Source organism: Coturnix japonica, unplaced genomic scaffold (assembly GCF_054131305.1).
Source record: "Coturnix japonica strain WE unplaced genomic scaffold, WE-NBRP24 Scf041, whole genome shotgun sequence".
Classification (NCBI taxonomy): domain Eukaryota; kingdom Metazoa; phylum Chordata; class Aves; order Galliformes; family Phasianidae; genus Coturnix; species Coturnix japonica.
Genome location: NW_028188944.1, coordinates 4,718,022 through 4,736,316, shown reverse-complemented (window position 1 = coordinate 4,736,316; position 18,295 = coordinate 4,718,022). Strand labels below are relative to the sequence as shown.

At 41.7% G+C, this 18,295-nt stretch overlaps 2 protein-coding genes across 2 annotated transcripts; both read left to right on the top strand.

Annotated features, from left to right (window-relative positions):
* Positions 1-461: 461 nt before the first annotated feature.
* LOC146752866 (obscurin-like) lies at positions 462-8,884 on the top strand. Its single transcript, XM_085531309.1, has 4 exons — positions 462-605; positions 930-951; positions 7,395-7,556; positions 8,529-8,884. The coding sequence occupies exons 1-4, from the start codon at positions 462-464 to the stop codon at positions 8,882-8,884; spliced, it is 684 nt and encodes a 227-aa protein (XP_085387435.1).
* Positions 8,885-10,206: 1,322 nt separating this feature from the next.
* On the top strand, positions 10,207-17,758 carry LOC146752865 (kinesin-like protein KIF20B). The gene is made up of 8 exons (XM_085531263.1): positions 10,207-10,522; positions 11,167-11,327; positions 12,074-12,340; positions 12,968-13,234; positions 14,970-15,237; positions 15,733-15,794; positions 15,998-16,117; positions 17,337-17,758. Exons 4-8 carry the CDS (start codon positions 13,202-13,204, stop codon positions 17,664-17,666), a joined length of 813 nt encoding a protein of 270 aa, XP_085387389.1. The 5' UTR covers positions 10,207-10,522; positions 11,167-11,327; positions 12,074-12,340; positions 12,968-13,201; the 3' UTR covers positions 17,667-17,758.
* The last annotated feature ends 537 nt before the right edge of the window (positions 17,759-18,295 follow it).

The following is an 18,295-nucleotide window of genomic DNA, read 5'->3' as shown; positions in this document are numbered from 1 at the left end:
GTTGGCTATGCTATGATATAAGACCCCCTTTTTATGAAGCAATAGGGTCCGTAGCGAAGATTAGGAGAAGAAATGGGACTAACCCAGCAGAGTGCCTATGGAAAAAGGGAAGGCCTAATGTTCCAGGGATAACTCTAGCACATGTTACTGGAAATGGTGTGTGTGTGGGAACTATACCTCTAGAAAAACAACATCTATGTAATAAAACTATAGAAGTACAAAGTCAGGAGAAACCCTCAGACTGGCTCCTACCCGCAGACAATGCTAAATGGATATGTGCCAAATTAGGGGTCACTACATGCTTATTGACTAAGATATTTAATCAAACCACCAATTACTGTGTACAAGTAATTATAGTTCCACGAATCATATATCACCCTAAAGATTATGTGATCAGTCAACAAGAAACCTCTGAACATCACCTGATTAAAAGGGAGCCATTCACAGCCCTAACCGTTGCAATGCTATTAACTATAGGAGGGGCCGGGCTGGGGACTGGAGTAGCATCTTTAATAAACCAGCCACAGGGACTGAAAACCCTTAGACAATCTGTGGATGAAGATCTACAGAAAATAGATGAAGCCATCAATGCGCTTACAAAATCGGTACGGTCTTTATCAGAAGTAGTGTTACAAAATAGAAGGGGGTTGGATCTTCTCCTATTGCAGCAAGGGGGACTATGTGTGGCTCTTAAAGAACAATGTTGCACCTACGTTGATCAAACGGGGGTAGCAATAGATACAATGGCTGAACTAAGAAAACAGAACAAAGAAAAAGAGCCCAGGAGTCTCAAAGAAGTTGGTATGAGAGTTGGTTTAATGGTTCCTCCTGGTTCACTACATTATTATGGGACCAGTTATTATGATAATATTAGGTTTGACCTTTGGACCCTGTATTTTAAATAGACTAATCGTTATCGTTAAGAACAGGCTAGAGGCAGCCCACCTAATGGTAATTAGAGAAAGATATGAACCCCTTGATGGGGAACCAGAAGAGGATGCTCTAGAATGGAGTCGACAAGAACTAAAACGGTTTAATGAGCAAAACAAAATAGTACAATAAAAGAAAAGGGGGGACTGTGATAAAATGTTTGCTCATTAAGACCGGGATGTAGTAGCATTGTGGTGGAGTGCTTGTTCATTAGGACCGGGATGTGATGGTGGAATATGGAGGCCACAAGGGTTGCAGAACACTCTAATTTTATGGGTAGATTGTGTACTCTGCATAGTTACAGGCAAAGCGCGCCCCGATGGATACAAAGTTTCACGGAAGGACCAACCAAGGAACGACGCACCAAGTGGCACGATCACGACCGACCAATTAAAGGACAATACGCTCGGGATGGACAATACAAAAGAAGTTGCAAGGGACGGGAAGGTGCGGCAGTTGGAGGAACGATGATTCCCCTGTCGCCCAGCGCTGAATTGCCTTTTTGTTTTACCCGCTACAATTAATAAAAGTTTATAATTGGAACATTATCGGCTCATTGCTTGTAAATTGATGACAGTTGCTTCAGTTGTGTGAGTTTTCAGACACTGGCTGTTGTTCTAGCGAGGCAAAAAACCAAAACTGATGGAACAGTGTCTATACAGGAAGCAACTGGCTGTCCTGATGGCTGCCAACAGTTTTGCACAAGGTGTGTCATGCAAGCTTGCATGAGTCTGGTTTAAAAACTTGCTGTTCTGATGGAAGGAGAGGATGTTGGTACAGGATAACTGCGGGATTTGTGCTCTCCCGACATCCAGTTGTAATCACAGCTTATTGTTGCTATAGAAAACAGCTTCTCTATAGACAAACTAAGTTAGTTCCAATAAGTGGCTGAAGCCCTAAGTGATCCAAGGTGAAGCATGATCCAAACTGGAATTTAGCTAATTGTAGTAGGGAATCCAAGATGAGTTATTTAAAATATGAGTCCTCCATCTAAAACAGCATTGAACTCTTACCCTGGTTTATGATAGAAGTGAGAGTTTAACAGCAGAAGTCTGAAGTTATGCTCCATATTTCTCATCACTGAAGAGAATATTTGAATATATGAATTCCTTTGGCTATGTTAGAGCTCATAATGCGATCAGCTGATGTTCTTTAAATGCTTGGAGTCTAGCAATGTGGGGAAGTGGACTGCTATTTGCTGTTGAGCTTTAGGCTGAGAAGCCTGATTTTAGAGGACCATAGACTTCCCCTTTCCCTTCCCCTCTCCTCCCCTTCTCCCTGGACTGATCCCGCATGGTTTGAGAATGAGTTCAGAGCAAGGTAAATGAGGAATAGCCATGTGAAAACCTGTTGTTTTAGTGCACTATAAAAGACACTTAGTCAAAAGACAAGTCTGTGTTCCAAGCTTAAGATTACAGGAGATCCTAGAAACAACTCAGCTGCTCAAACCTGTAGTCTGGCTGAATATTTTATTGTCAGTTATGGTCAGGAGGAGATGCTTGAGTAAGACAAATAAAAGGTCATGGGTAAGTTGGTCCTTCTTGTGATATACTTCTAGGCTTTCATCAGGGAAAAGCTTAATTAGTCCAAATCATTCATCGGGGAGGCTCACTGTGACAGGTATTGGTTGGTGCAAGGTGTCATTATCTGCTCCTGTCCCAGATTACTTTAACAGCAGAACCAGCTTCCCTTCCAGCTGCAAAGAATGTTATACACTGGGCCATTACCACCAGAGTATCCCTCAAATATCAAGAGGATTTTTGGAACGTTACTGTCCCTAGCACATGTAATGATAATGTGCTCAAAACAATAGGTTTTTTTGTTGTTAATTACAAGTTCTAGTAAGCATGGAGAGTAGGCACTGCCTTTCATTATTCCTTACGCCAGATGCTCCTAGAGACCTCATTCCCAACTAAATCCGCATCCTTCTTTCTCCTTCTCAGAATTGCCTGTGAAAATCAGCAAACCATTGGCAGACATTAGCGTCACTCAGAAGGACAAGGTCACATTTGAGTGTGAGCTGTCCAGGCCCAAGGTGGACGTCAAGTGGTTCAAGGTATGGCATGTAATGGTATTTTCCTTTCTGACTTCTCTGGAAATGAATGAGAGCCTTTAATTTCACTTCCAACGGATGCGAGTCTGGTCTTTTGCTTGATAGCTTTTGCATTGCTTCTTTTCTTAGTGCTCTTTTACTTGCCCAGATCAGCACTCTTTGTTATTATGTCCTGAGTTCATTTATCAAGTAGAAATGGAAGTTTGCTTTGGGTTTCTTGTGAACTCCTGAGGTCTTGCTGCACAAAATATTGTTGGTTGGAGCACAGTCTTGAGCTTCAAGTCTAACACAGAAATTCTCAGCCGGGATTTTGTAGCCTTGTTGTGAACTGGGTTTTAGGGTGAAATCTGAGTTTTCTTTGCACCTGACAGTGTGAGAATTTGCTCTGGCACTTTGTGTAACTCCCCAGTGCTCAGCTGTTCCTTCCCTTACTTGGGGATAATGTCATTTATTCAAGGTGATGTCCAAACAGGCTTGTTAACAGTCCTCCGCAGTGCTTTAAGCTGTCATAGGTCAGCCAGAATTTATGCATGTTCTATAGCCATTCCTACATGTTGAAAACACTGCACTGTGCTTAAGCTTCAGCATATGTTCCAGTAAGCACAGTTCCATTAATTCTAGGGGAGTGGGTGAATTAAGCATAGATCTGAAGGCTCCCTTTGCTCAGTGCAGAGATGGAAGGACTCATGGAGATCTGACTTGATATTTTCCCTTCTAGGATGGGAAGGAGCTCTGTCAAAGTAAAAAAGTGGGCATTACTTCCCAGGGAAATAAGAGAAGTCTCATTATTCACAAGTGTGAATATGAAGATCAGGGAACATCCACATGCTGAGCAGCCTAAGACAAGACATCAGCTACCCTAAAGGTTCATTTTATGTTTAACTGAAAGAGCAAATAAATCCTATTGTGGTATTTTGCACCACAGGAAGAAATGCTTCATGGGCAGTTTGGGCACTTTTTGGTTAGTCCTTTTGGATACCTTTCTCTTTCTTCTTTATGCTCAAGACAGATTTTCCCTCCATGTGTTGCATTGGTTAAGCCCCAGTTTGTAGCTCATCATTGGGCTCTGAAGCATCAGACTTGTTACTGAACACACGGGTCTGCTGTGCCCTGGTAGATGCCACCTTCCCAAGGGACGTATGAAAGGATGCTTTTTTCTGATTTCCTACTAGATGCTGTACTCATGTGGCCACTTGGGTTCAGTGTTAGCATGAACATGAACATCTGTCCTGTCCCATGACTTTGGTGATCTCTCATTTTCTCTCTCATTCTGCAACCAGGTTGCGTTGCAGTTTCAGTACTGGCTGTTTTATGCAGCCATTCCATTTGTTCTGGTTTAGGTTCTTTTTTTTTTTTTTTTTTCTTTTCTTTTTTTCAGACATCATTTCTATACAGTAGACAAAGCCAGCCTATTACATTTGATTTACAGTTTTTAGCTTTTGCTGGTAAGCATTTCAGCTCTCAGGCAGTTTTACCAACAGCTTTGAAGAGCTGAAATGAACCAGCCTGGACACGATGGTCTGTTTTTGTTGGTGTAATGAATTTATGAAGTTAAACTGATTGACCCCATAAGGTTTTACAGTGTATGACTCACGTCTGGCAGAGTTATCACAGCAATGAGTTTATATACTTAGCATTTCAGGAGGCAAATGGTTGGGGATACTCTTTCATTTGCTTGCGTCTCAGAGTGAATCACTAGTATGTGAACCATCCTTCATCTCCTTTGTATTGCTTTTGTGTGTGTCTGTGTGTGGTTTCCCCTGTGAATTTCATTCTTTCCAGTTATATGGAAGTTCTCTTTTGAGCAGTGAAATTAGATGTTCCATCATCAGTCATAATGGTAAAGCTGAGTTGCCACGTTATCTGTGTCCTTTCTGTCTGGCGTCTCAATAACTGCTGCCCCACCACAATATCTGCCTAATACTTCAGCTCCATGGATGCCTCCTTGTGCAAACTGAGAGCCTGTATTTGGTGTGCATAGATCTGGGCTTACATCTGTGCTGGTAAATGCACTAGTGCATGGGCTAAGCAGTCCTGCCTCCTGTGCTGTGGGCATTGAGATGGGGCTCCTACAAGCTGCCCATTGCAAGATATTTAGAAACTAATTGCTGCGGAGGTTTCCATCCTCTTTTCAGACTAACTAAAATTTGGTTAGTGGGATCAAAACAGAAGGGGCAGGGAGGGAGAGCTGACCAAGGACTACTGATGGAACAACTATGAATCCTTGGTTCCTCAGGATTCCCTGCATCAGCAGTTGGCAACAGGAGTAAGGGGGCTCAGGAGGACACTGTAGAGTAGTGTGAAAAATGAGCGAAGAGAGTTACTAATTGATGCCTCTTGGAAAGTAGTCCAAGAGTAGTCCTCTTCATAAACTCTCCTCTTGTGTGTGGTTTTATCTTTATGAGGTGTTCATAACAAGTGATGTGTAGATCTCCCTTATCTCATAATGTCTTTTCCTGCCTGCAGTGAATATGCAGGATACTGGATCATATACCAGCTTCTTTGAATTACTGCTCATGTCAGGAGATAAAATCTGCCTATTCTTTGAACTAACACTGGCGAGGGTTAGTTATTCTGGCTACCGAGAGAATGACACAGCAGATTAAACTCTTTCATTTCCTTCTTTGTCAAATGCCTTTTCATCTAACTGTGTGTCCCATAGAAATTCAGAGCAGTGTTGGCTGAGGGAAGTGGAAATATTTATCTCCTGTGTGTATCTGCCACCCTATTTAGACATGCTGGCAGAGCGCAGAGATTGGAGGAGTTGGATTAGGCAGTAGTTTCCCTATTGCTCACAGAACCACTTTTTCTGTGGTCTCCCAGCTACCCTGTGCCCAGTGGCCTATGCAAGATGGAGCGGAAAAGGCTCATTTTATGAACAAACAGGAACCTTTCTGGTCAGATTAATACCTGTGCTCTTTTAGAGAGATTTAGATACTAGAGATTTTAGGTACTGGAATAGGCTCCCCAGAAAGGTGGTTGAATCACCATCCCTGGTTGTGTTTAAGAGCCTTTTGGATGTGGTACTCAGGGATATGATTTAGTGTAGGGTTTTTAGAGTTAGGGTACTGGTTAGGCTGCGGTTGGACTTGATGATCTTCAATGTCTTTTCCAACCTGGGTAAATCTATGATTCTATGCAGGAACTCTTCTCCTGAGGTTAATCCAAGTTGTATCCAGGCCCTTCAGAAGGAAAGGGATATAGCAGCACAGAAATATGGCCTGATTCTGACATAACTAAATGCAGACCTGGAGAGTTAAAAGGGATTGTGTGATGTTCAAAGGATTTTGAAGCAAAGATGTCCCCTAGGTAAGATTTGTGGCTGACATTCCCCATACATTGTTTGTAGGCACACAAGCTAAGGAGAGACTAGTGATGAGCATGCAGAGAAGCCAATGGTTCAGACAGGTTTGTAGTGACACGACATTGTAGAGTTCTGTCTATTTCTCCTTGGCATAGTTTGGAAAATAAAGATGAGGTGATGGTGGTAACCAATATGGCTTCCTCAAATTCAAGCCATGCCTGACAAACTTGGTGGCCTTTCATGATGGAGTAACAGCATCAGTGGATAATGGGAGAGCAACTGACATCATCTACTTGGACTTGTGCAGAGCATTTGATCCCGTCCTGCATGACATCCTGGTCACCAAAGTGGAGAAAAATGGTTTTGATGGATGGACCAGTTGCAGGATAGGGAACTGTCTGGATGGTCACACTCAGAGAGCTGCAGTCAATAGCTCAGTGTCCAGGTGGAGGGTGGTGTTGGGACCAGTGTTATTTAACATTTTTGTAGGCAACATGGAGAGTGGAATCAAATGAACCCTCAGCAAGTTTGCAGATGACACCAAGCTGAGCGGTACTGTTGATGTGCTAGAGGGAAGGGATGCTACCCAGAGGGACCTGGACAGGCTGGAGAGGTGGGCCCTTGGCAGCCTCATGAACTTGAGTGTGGCCAAGTACAAGGCCCTGCACCTTGGTCAGGGCAATCCCAAGCACAGGCACAGGCTTAGAGGAGAATGATTTGAGAGAAGCCTTGACCCTGAGGAGAAGAGTTGGTGTGGAGGGAGGTGTCCCTGCCTATAGCAGGGGGACTGGAACTAAATGACCTTAAAGATTCAGTCAGTTCTATTGTTTTTCTACCCTTAATTTTGCTTGAAAGGTTTTAGAATAAATGAGATTCTGGTTTCCATGAAAACTGTTTGCAGGGAGCTCCATTGTAGCTAGTAGGTCTGTCTTTAAGTTCAAGGGCAATAATGCATTGACTGTGTTGAAGAGAGAAATGACTCAGGAATGGATGATGGTTTAGAATAAAACATAATCCTACTTATTTTCTATGCAAATATGTGTAAGGAAAAGATGCTGCACTCAGTTCTGGAAATACCCTGACAAATATATCTCTACTGTTTCACAGCTGGAGATATCAAGATTGTTAAAGCACTGGAAGATGTGGAAGTGAATGAATATGGGAGTGCATCTTTTGTCTGTGAGATTTCACACGATGAGGTTCAGAGCCAGTGGTACAAAGAGGACAACAAGCTGAAGGCTGATGACAACATCAGAATGCAACAAGATGGTAGGGTGTAAGAGGGGGATCTTTCTCCTGAGTGGGGGGTGGGTTGGAGATCAAGCATATAAGACATCTGAAATGAAGTGAAGAGGGTTCAGAAGCGAGTTCCCCTTTTGTTTTGGGACTGAGGTTTAGGTGGAACAAGTGACATGGTGGGATGCTTAGTGTGGGAAGTGTGATGCTATCCCACCATCCCACACTGCTGGGAGCAGGTAGGAAATGAGTGCAGTTATTTCCAAAGTGGGGGTGAACAGGGCAGTCAGTTCACCTCTCCAAAGAGGTTTTGTCTGACAGTGAGTGTGATCCTTCTGTATCAGATACTTTGAATTTGACGGTGGCCGCATTTGATCAGTCCTTGTAGAAGCCATGTTTAGATTCTGCTTTGGTCTGCTCCATTTCCAGTTCAAAGTCATTGGACACTAAATGAGACAGCTGCATCTCAGTAAAAGATGTGTTTGAATAGCTGTGATGTGCTTACTATTCAGATTTACAGAGCTGAGGTTTTGTCCTTGGCTATAGCAAAGAAGTCAAATCAGGTGAAATTAATTGTATTTCTGAACTAGACAAGTTTAAGTTTGGTAGCACCTAAATTTGGTGCGGTTTGTCATTGATTTCATCTGAAAGAAACTTGCAGGCTTTTTATCTGCTGTTGTCCCCAGCGTAAGAGTCTCCATTCACACCCTAAAGTACTTGTTATATTTTCAACTCACTCTTATTTGAATAAAAGCCTCAACAATTGGGAGCAATTTAATTAGCACAGAACAAGAGCTGGACCTTGCATTTGGTAGATACTGTACAGTATTACTTCATAGAAATGTAGTCAATGGCATTCCCTATAGACAATCGTTTGTTTTATCTTTAGAGTCGTTCAAAGAACCATTGTGAACTTGACATTAATTGGAATGGAATAGACGCAAGAGACTTTCCTCTTCTTCCAATTGTCCTCATCCTTTCTTCTCTTCCACCCCTGCTTTGCAGATTACCATATAGAAATCACCAGGAAGTTGGAGGACAAGACAGCTTTGGAACGTCATTCTGTCATCCTGTCCTGTGACTTCAGGCCTTCTCCAAAGGTTGTGAAATGGTTCAAGGGCCGCACACCCATTGAGCCCTCTGAGAAGTACAAGATCAAGAGGGATAAGCATTCAGCAGAGCTCAGAATTCTGAAGCTGAAGCCCGTTGATGCTGGTGTGTACAAGTGCAAGGCAGGAATTGCAGAGACTGAGGCCACGCTGACAGCTGAAGGTATGAGCAGGGAGGGTGGCCTCTTCCATGTCCTATTTCACCTCAGATTTCTCTTCTTGGGGTTGATTTCTGCCATTCTCTCCTGCTAAATTTATAAACGTATAATGTTCACTGAGAAGATTACACAAAGATCATCTAGTCCTACCATTCTACCACATCCCAGTATGATTTATAGTAACAGTGGTAACAGTTCACCTTGTTTCCCCACAGCCTGCAATGTAGAAGTAACGAAGCACCTGCAGGATGTGGAAATTGAAGAAGAGAGCTCTGCTGTCTTCTCCTGCGAGCTGTCCCATGATGACGAGGACGTGGAATGGTTCCTGAATGGCAACCTCCTTTACACCAACAATTACAATGACATCAAGAACGTTGGCAATTGCTGCACACTGACAATGAAGCAGGTTAAGCCTGAGGATGCTGGCACAGTGACAGTGAAGTCAGACAAGGTGTCAGAAAGCGCGTGCCTGAAGGTGATAGGTGGGTCTGATCACACCCCTCCTGGATGTAAGAGATGCTAAGGAGCTCCAGTTCATTCTATTGTGCAGCAGTCCTGCTTCTAAAGCTCACCTCTCTGGGGTGACAAGTCATCAGAGGCTTTCTTCCAGTGGGAGGTTCCATTGCAGCAGATATCAAGGAAGGAGGATGGTTTTGGTGTCCTGCCAAAGCATTCCATTGCTTTTTATCATCATTTTATTTAGCACAAGGAGAGTTACAAGAGCAATTTCTTTTACTGCTTCAGTAACATGCAGTGTCAATGCTGTTGTCTCCAAGGATTTATGACTGAAGGAGAGATCATTCAATGTGTGTTTTGCCTCTGGGATGACTAATGACCAGGCTGTGAGCAACCTGATCTAGCTGTGAATGTCCCTTTTTATTGCAGGGGATCTGGGCTAGATGGCCTTTAAGGGTCTCTTCCAATTCTAAGGGTACTGTGATTCTAATCTGCTCTCCCCAGCAATTAAGCTCTTTTACTCTATGCGCTCAGAGTTTGAAGGATTTCCTCTTTCTCCTTTCTCTTGCATTTGGTGGAAGTTTTTTCCCCAGTATAAACATCTGATGTGTGAAATAGAAGATAGATAAAAGGAGTCAATAAAACAGGAAAATCAAAATTGTTCAGCAGCTAATCCTCTTAATCCTGTGGCCTGCTGTATGAGCTGTGCTCCATGTGAGGGCAATGCCAGCTCTCCAGCTTTAGAAGAGCTGCATCCCAATTACTTCATATGATATCAGTCCCACCCACGGCAATGCAGGCTGTCCCTCCTGTTCCCTGTATTCTCCTACTGATTAGTTCAGAATTCCATAAAGTGCATTCAGTCAACACACATGAAACCACTTTAGGTTCTATATTGATGTCATCAGTACTGGTAAAGATTTATTTATCCCTCTTTAAAAATCTGAAAGCAACTGGAAATGTCTCAACTTCTGTATCACATTGTTCTGTTTTGCCTTTTTAATTGCAGAGAACCCTGCTGTCTTCATGAAGTCCTTGGATGATGTTTTTGGTGAGGAGCGGGGTGTGATTAAATTGGAATGCGAAGTCTCTAAAGAGAAGGTCAAACCAGTGTGGAAGAAGGACGGTGTTGTGCTCCCTTCTGGCAACAAGTATGAGCTGGTACAGTCTGGGAAGACCCTATGTCCCCTTATCCATGACCTTGAGAAGTCAGATGCAGGTTTCTATACCTGTGATATTGGCAGTGATGTTGCCAAATCAAAGGTCGGCATTCAGGGTAAGTACTGTGGAAAGTAAAGGAGTGCTAAAAGCACATTCAGTATGGTCACTATGTCTTACACCTATTCCCCCACGAGCCTTAATAGTTTCTACAATAGAAGTGTATTACTGCAATTTAGCACAGTGATGTCTGGAAAATTCCCATTGCTTTTGATGTAAATGTATCTCATTTTGCCATGAAAATCACCAAACATGTCAAGAATGTCCTGGAAATATTTCCTTTCTAAACATCCCTAAAATGGAGAAATCGTTTGAACACCAGTAGGGGTAGGATGGTAACAAATTAGCTAATAGAAACAGTTAATTTCTTGTCATAGGCAAAACCCTTTTTCTCACGCAGCATCCTAGAGTTGTCCTCTCTGTTAGGTTGTTCCCTCTGTAGCTCATTGAATCTTCATTCTGCTCCATGGACTGAGCTGCTCTAATTGTAGTTCTTCCAGAGCAAAGACAAGAGATTCACGTCTCTTTTTTTTTATAGCTTTCTGGTAATTCTGAGTGGAGAATGTCTTAGAGAATACATCAGTAAGGAATGCAGCCATGTTCTGCAAATCCTGAGTTAAAACACCAGTACTGCTACTCATGTCAGTCACAAATGCCTTTTCTCCATATAAACCTCATACTAACCTATCTCTTACCTTCCAGAGCTGAATAGTGGCATTACCAAATGGCTGAAAAACACTGAAATCCAGGAGGGAGAAGATTGTACTTTTGAATGCATTCTGTCCCATGAAAGCATTGATGAGTTCAACTGGACACTGAATGGAAGCAGAGTGGAAAGTGGTGGGCGATTTAAAGCTTCTAACGTGAGTCGGAAATATACTCTCATTATCAAAAGTGTGACTCCTACGGACACTGAGGAAGTCGTTTTTACTGCCCGTGGTCTAACCTCCAAAGCCTCTCTGTCTGTGAAAGGTAATGAGATGGGAGAGATTCTGGGGCCTGATTCCTTCAACTGTCTTCTGATAAGATTGTCGTGAGAGCTAACTCATAATATGGTTAAAGTGAATAGCAACCTTCTACTTGAACCTCAAAGCACTGAGAATTTCTCTTAAAAATAAGTAAAAGGAGGAAACATTTTACACAAATGTGAGAACTACCCAAAGCACTGGGGTAGTGTTGGAAATGGGCATCTCACTACAGCTTGTTCCATTAACAGTAAATCAGGAATGATCTGTTGAGGGAACTGTGGGAGCAAATATCCTCTAAGTATAAGCTGAAGGGATGGCCTTCACATCATCTAGCTGTACAACAAATTCCTATCTAGAACATGTGCATCTGAGAGCATCATCCGAGGCTCCCAGTGTGATGAGTGGAGAGAAGAAAGAGGCAGTTTTCAGACATGGTTCATCATCCTCAATTGGGTAGATTTAAGAGAGAATAAATGCTGCCTGGAATTCTATTGTCTGTACTTTGCAGATTACTGCTGGCTGTAGGATGGCGTCTGTTGCAAGTGCCTCTCTAACTTATCTCCAGCATGTAGATGTATGTATTTTGAGAGAGGCATCCTACCCTAAGTGTATGTTACTCAAAAAGCAATGTTTTCTTCCAGGAAAACCTACTGAGGTTTCAAAACAGCTGGAGGATAAGACAGCAGCAGCAGGGCAGGACATCAGCCTGAGCTGTGAGCTGTCAAAACCGGATTTGAACATCAGGTGGTACAAGGATGGCAAAGCAATCAGAAAAAGCCAGAAGTACGACTTGCAGCAGGAGGGAAGTGGGGCCATTCTGATCATCCATGACTCTACTGCCAAGGACAGTGGGGAGTACCCCTGTGAGACAGAGGACTCCATAACAAAAGCCAGGGTCACTGTGCAAGGTGAGTTGAAAAGCACATGGGGATGGCATGTAGAGAAGTCGAGGTAAATATCTGCAGCCTGTGGGTGATGTTTTTCTCTTCTGTTTCCTTGAGCAGGATCAATTCTTAGTTTTCAGAAAATATGATGGATTAAAATCTTTTCCTTAAAATAATCTGGAAACTGAATGATTCTCCAGTGTGATGTGGATCTGGGCAGCCTGGTCTGGTGGTTGGTGACCCCTTGGAGGGGGTTTGAAACTAGATGATCTTTGAGGTCCTTTTCTACTCAGGCCACTCTATGATTCTGTGATCATTCTATGATTCTATGATCTTGGGTGTTAGTGAGCCAAGAAAAGATGGCAATCTGAATTAGTCTATATTGAATATGTGTAATCAAAACTATATGCAGTTTATCAGATGAGATCCTACCAGCGCATGTATAATGGTATTGAACTTTCCAGATATCTACTGGAATTATCAAACCTATGTAAATGGGTGGACTCTGTGGTCTTCTTAGACTCTTTGCATCTCTATGTGATATTCTGAAATGAGGGCAAAGGAGATTCAGGACACCTCTGTATGCTTGGGACTTGTTGGGGTAACAAATCCCTTTGTCCTACACCCTCATCCTTTTTTTTTTCCTTCCAGAAAAACCTAATTACTTTATCAAGGAACTTTCAGATGTGAAAACTGAAGAAAGTGGAAGTGCACTTTTTACATGTCAGAGCGAGAAAGCTGCATCCTTCGTCATGTGGAGGAAAGGCATTGCTGAGCTCAGGCCTGGCAGGAAATACAAGAGGGCACAGAAAGGACGAGACCTGCAGCTGAGCATAAAAAATCTGGAGAAAAGTGACAGTGACGTGTACACCTGTGACATTGGTGATGCCCGGTCCAGAGCCAAGCTGGTTGTACAAGGTATGTGTGAGAGCCATATGACTGCGCATCCTGTTTCTCCACTACCAAGACATTATCCTGGTAGAATTTGTACATTTATGGCAGGTCTTTGGGGCTGCAGCTGTCTGGCCTGAATAGCGGTTCACAAGCCATGCACAGAGCAAGCTGCACAGAAAGGCAGCTACCGACCAGAGCAGTGCCATTGAGAACTTTATGTATCATTTAAAAACCAAAAATGCTGATGTACGGTGAGGCTGGTGACCCAGAAATCAGTGTGAACTTTCTATCTCTGACCTTTCTGAGTTAAAAATAGTCCTCCAGAGTTCTAGGCAAAAATTCCCTTATGCTGCATTCTGGGTAGTTGTCACGGTTTAAACAAAAATCTACCTGTGTCCGTGACAGGGGGGCCACAGGCAAGCGAGGTGCTAGAAGGAGCTGAACCTCTGTCCCAACTACTTCAGAAGCAGCCCAAACCCCCTCGTACATGGCTAAGATCTCCTTCTCAGTTGGAGTGTAGCACTCCTCAGACCCTTTATATGCTCGACTCCAAAGTCCCGGGGGTTGGCCTTGGGTTTCTCCTAAAGCTCTTTGCCACAAACTCCAAGTGGGACCTTTCTCTCCAGCAGCATTGTAGAGGATGTTCTTTACATCCTGTCCCGTCCGTACTGGCCCCAAGGCCACGGCACGGGCTATCTCTTGTTTTCTTTGCTCAAAAGCCTGCTGCTGCTCAGGACCCCATGAGAAATTATTCTTCTTCCGTGTTACCTGATAGAGGGGGCTCACTATGTGGCTGTAGTTTGGGACATGCATTCTCCAGAAGCCCACTACTCCCAGAAAAGATTGGGTCTCTGTCTTGTTGGTGGGCGGAGACATAGCAGTGATTTTGTCAATCACATCTGCTGGGATGTGTCGATGCCCATCTTGCCATTTTACACCTAAGAACTGGATTTCCTGGGCAGACCCCTTCACCTTGCTGCGCTTAATGGCAAAACCAGCTTGCAAAAGAATTAGGATTATCTGTTTTCTTTTCTTGAAAATCTCTGCTGCTGTATGGCCCCACACGACAATATCATCAATATACTGCAAGTGTTCGGGAGCAGTAAAATTATTCATGCTTTATATGATGTTATGATGTGGAATACTGATAGCAAAATTACAAATTATTAAACCATGACACCCTGGTATTTTTCTTTTTTTTTTTCTTAAATATTTTCCTTTTTACTATTTAAATGTTATGGGCACATCTTATAGAAACACAAGGCTGTTTACAAAGAAGTGCATGCTGTGTTGCTGTATGATGAGCAAGATACATCTATTCTTCATCTAGCAGGAATAGTTGCTGAGCCTTAAGAACAGTTTCAGAAAGCTTTGGGAATTTGGGCGTTTTCCTTGTTTCTGCAACACAAAATGAAAATTTACGCTGTATACAAAGAAAAGGGGAGTCCGAACTTGTACGTTAAATTTGAAGGAGAACAATCTGGGGTAATATTTAAAAAAAAAAAAAAAAAAAAAAAAAAGGGAGTGTGGTCATCAAATACTATAAAATATATTAGCTGTTACTAGAATGCCACTTATCTTCCCCCCATACGAATCACTGTCATGTTGTATGTGAATTTGTGAGGTGGGTTTTGAAGCTGAAATTAAAAACTTCTTGTATGGCTGTCTTCATAGTGGCTATCCAGACTATCTGAAGAAATAACAGCTATTATGTAGTCAGCTATTCACCAGTTTTAACTGATTATAAATTACGTTTCAGGGTGGAGAACATAGCATAGTGCCTGACACCTGTGTTGATCCTGAGGGCATTCTTGATTCTGTGCATTATGATGTCATGGATATTAAAGAGCAAGCTGAGGCAGCACATAGTTCCATTGTATCCCTGGGGGACCCGAAGGAAGATACTGGCTGGTTTGAAAAGCAGCTGGAGAAAACTAACTTTGAACTGATGGAGACCAAAGAAGAGCTAACAGAGAAAAACACCAAACTACTTAAAACTGAAGAAGAGCTAATGCAGAAGAACAAAGGTGAGTTATGCGATGTGAAAGGTAGAAGACAGAAATAGTTCATTAATATAAAATAGAAATAACCAGTTTGAGTAGGAATTAGAGGAGATGTTCTACCTTTGGAACCATAGCCTGTAGATAAGTGATAGTTTGTTCCTTGTGTATATTCAGGTTCAGCAATTCCACGGTTTTTGGTTATTTCTTTTCTTTTTTCCTCCCTCTCCTTTAAACTGCAACTAGCAGCTTTACGCTTTCGTAAGTATGGGGTTAAATGTCTATATCTTGATTTTTACTTTTATATTGTAATCTCTACTCTTCTTTATGTCTTGTTGATGCAATGTTTTCGTTCCAAGAAATATAGAAAACTTTTGAATCACTCCCAATAAGTGAAGACCACATGCAAATTAATTAATCTGTTCAAAAGCTACCTAAACATTAGAATATCTGGAAAAATTGATTACTTAATAAACTATCTATTGGCTACTTATGTAATACAACCTTTTCTGTGTGTTACAGACTTTGAAATGCAGGTGATTAAATTGGATGAGTCTGTTGAGCAACTTAAAGAAGCAACTGAGGTAACTTTATCAAGAAGATGTTGTGTAAAATTGTTTTAATACCAACTTGTGGTAGCTTAAAATGCTATTCCAGTAGGCTCCATTAATAGATTTCTTACCGAGCTTAGCTTAACTGAATTTGCCTTTAATGCGTTGTGTAATTCAGCTACTTAACACTACATTAGAAACTGATGACTGAATTTTTTTTATTTTTTATTTCTAAGAAAATGAATGCACAAAATGAAAGGGTTCGAGAGCTAATGGACATCGTGGTGCAGAAAGATGACATTATTACAGAGCTACAAGTCTTAAAATCTCATTTAGAGGAAAAAGTAAAAGATTATGTGAGTTTTACACATCTCCATATCCTTATACAAAAAAAGAAAAACACTAATTCTATGCTTGTAATCAACACATTTTTGGAAAACTGATTTTCTGTATGTAGCTGGTACTCGCTTGAAATTGTAAACAATTCAAATTTATCTGAAGGTAGTTGTTGTTAACACAAACAACAAAAATATCAGCGTGTTCCACTAACTCCTGCCTCACACTCCTACATCTGAGGAAGAGCAACAGTAAAAGTATGTTGAGTAGAGTTGGAAGTACAAGTATGAATGGTCAGGATATCTCCACGTTCTATGCAGTCCATAAAACTTTATCCTGACTAATGTACTGCGAGCTACTGAATATGTGAAGACTAGCTTGATTAAGTATGTGTGCATACCACTTCTGGTGGTTTTTGTTCATTTTTTGATGTTTGGTAGCCTGAAGTAGCTCTGAAAACATTTATAGTTAATTCTGTCACTCAGATCTCTAACCTTGTAAGCTTAGCAACTTGACCCTTCTTAGTCTTTGACTGTCTGCATCACTGCAACTTAGTATTTCCATGGTGTTAAAGCTGACTGTGATGAGTAGTCATGTCCTCACCTATTACTTCTTCCAAGAACAAGGCTCCAACTCTATCTGTGAGATTGTGTGGCCTGAACACTTCTGAGGCTTTTCTTTTCATAAGCTACTAAAGATGAATAATCAGTCCTTGGCAGTGCCAGCATGGCTTAACAATCGTCATCTTGTAAGTAAGGAAGCTTCACTTGTGGTCAAGGACACAATCTAAAATATGCGTGACAGAGCTGACTAAGCTTTAAGGTTGGATTCTATCTGTCACGATGAAAGTGATTTTAGCAGCTTAGCAGAAGTGTGATGTGATGAACTTGTATGAGAGCTGACCATTTGCTCTTTGACCATGTTTGTAATTTTGTTGACTTCTTGGAAACAGGAAATTCTTTGATAAACTGGTAAACTCTTGATTGTGTGCAAGTCTTTTACTTTGTAACCTGCTAGGCTCTTGCTTTCCCTTGTATACTCTACCGAGTATTGCACTTGTCATTATCTGAAGGTGTACTTGTTCTGTCTGCTATTGAGATTTGTAACTGATGTCTATAGAGTCACCGGGTAAATATTTTAGCTGTATGGTTTTGTGTAAATATTTGCCTACAGAAGATTACTGAGACTTAAGTGCTCCTTTTGTTAAGCTTCAATGTAACTGATCTTATATCAATACAGGAAAAGACTACCTACCATTTAACTACCATTAAAGCAGAACCGGCAGAAGAGAACACTAATAAAGGAACTGAAAGCAGCCAATTTTCAGTGCTTTCAGTTAAAGCACTGAAACAAGAGAAAACTGAGTTGGAAGTGGGAAGAAAGCGCAGTACTGATGAAGATAAGCCTACTGTGGAAGAGCCACCTCCAAAGAAAGGTACAGTTTCTTCCATCGTTGAACAGGGTGTCTTCCAAAACAATAAATTGCTTCCTATTCCGGATAGGAAGCAAAAGGCTGTGAAGCACGTTACCTTATGGTATAAGGAGAAAAGCCACTGTGTTAAACTGTAAATAGAAGTAACTGTTATGTAAATATCCCTTTTTCAGAAGGTCCTATGCTGTTCATTTTTGAATGCTTAAGAATAAAAGTTTTTGCACTATTTTTTTCCTTTTTGCTGCTTTTTCCTCATCTGTTGATGCACTTGCAGATTTGGTAATAGTTTTAAAGCAGTTTCTTTAGGATTGTTTCAACTGCTGTTGCTGATCTTCTGAGTAGCATCAGCTGCTCAAGTGCTTTTTTTTGTTTGTTTGTTTTGTTTTTCCTGAAGCAACTATCAAAATTGTTGATGACCTGCTAATTGCTCACTCATGGGCAATATTTGAGCAAAATGGTTTGGATAAGCTCTGATGCATTTAACTTCACTTCTGGGCACAGCTGAGCATCAGTGTTCCTAGAATTACGGAAGGCATATACAATGTAGAAGGGAAAATCTAAAACTTAGCTGTAGTCCCTTCCTTTCTTGTATTCCTCTTGCAAAATATGTGCAAGGGAGAAAGTCAAGGCCTTCTTTGGATGAGATGCTGTTCTTGGATGATTTGTCCCTGCTGCCTTTATTTGGCATAAATATTGAATCCTAATGTGACCACTGAATGGCATCACATATAAGCATCTTACCAGAGACTGAGGGAGGGATGTGGAC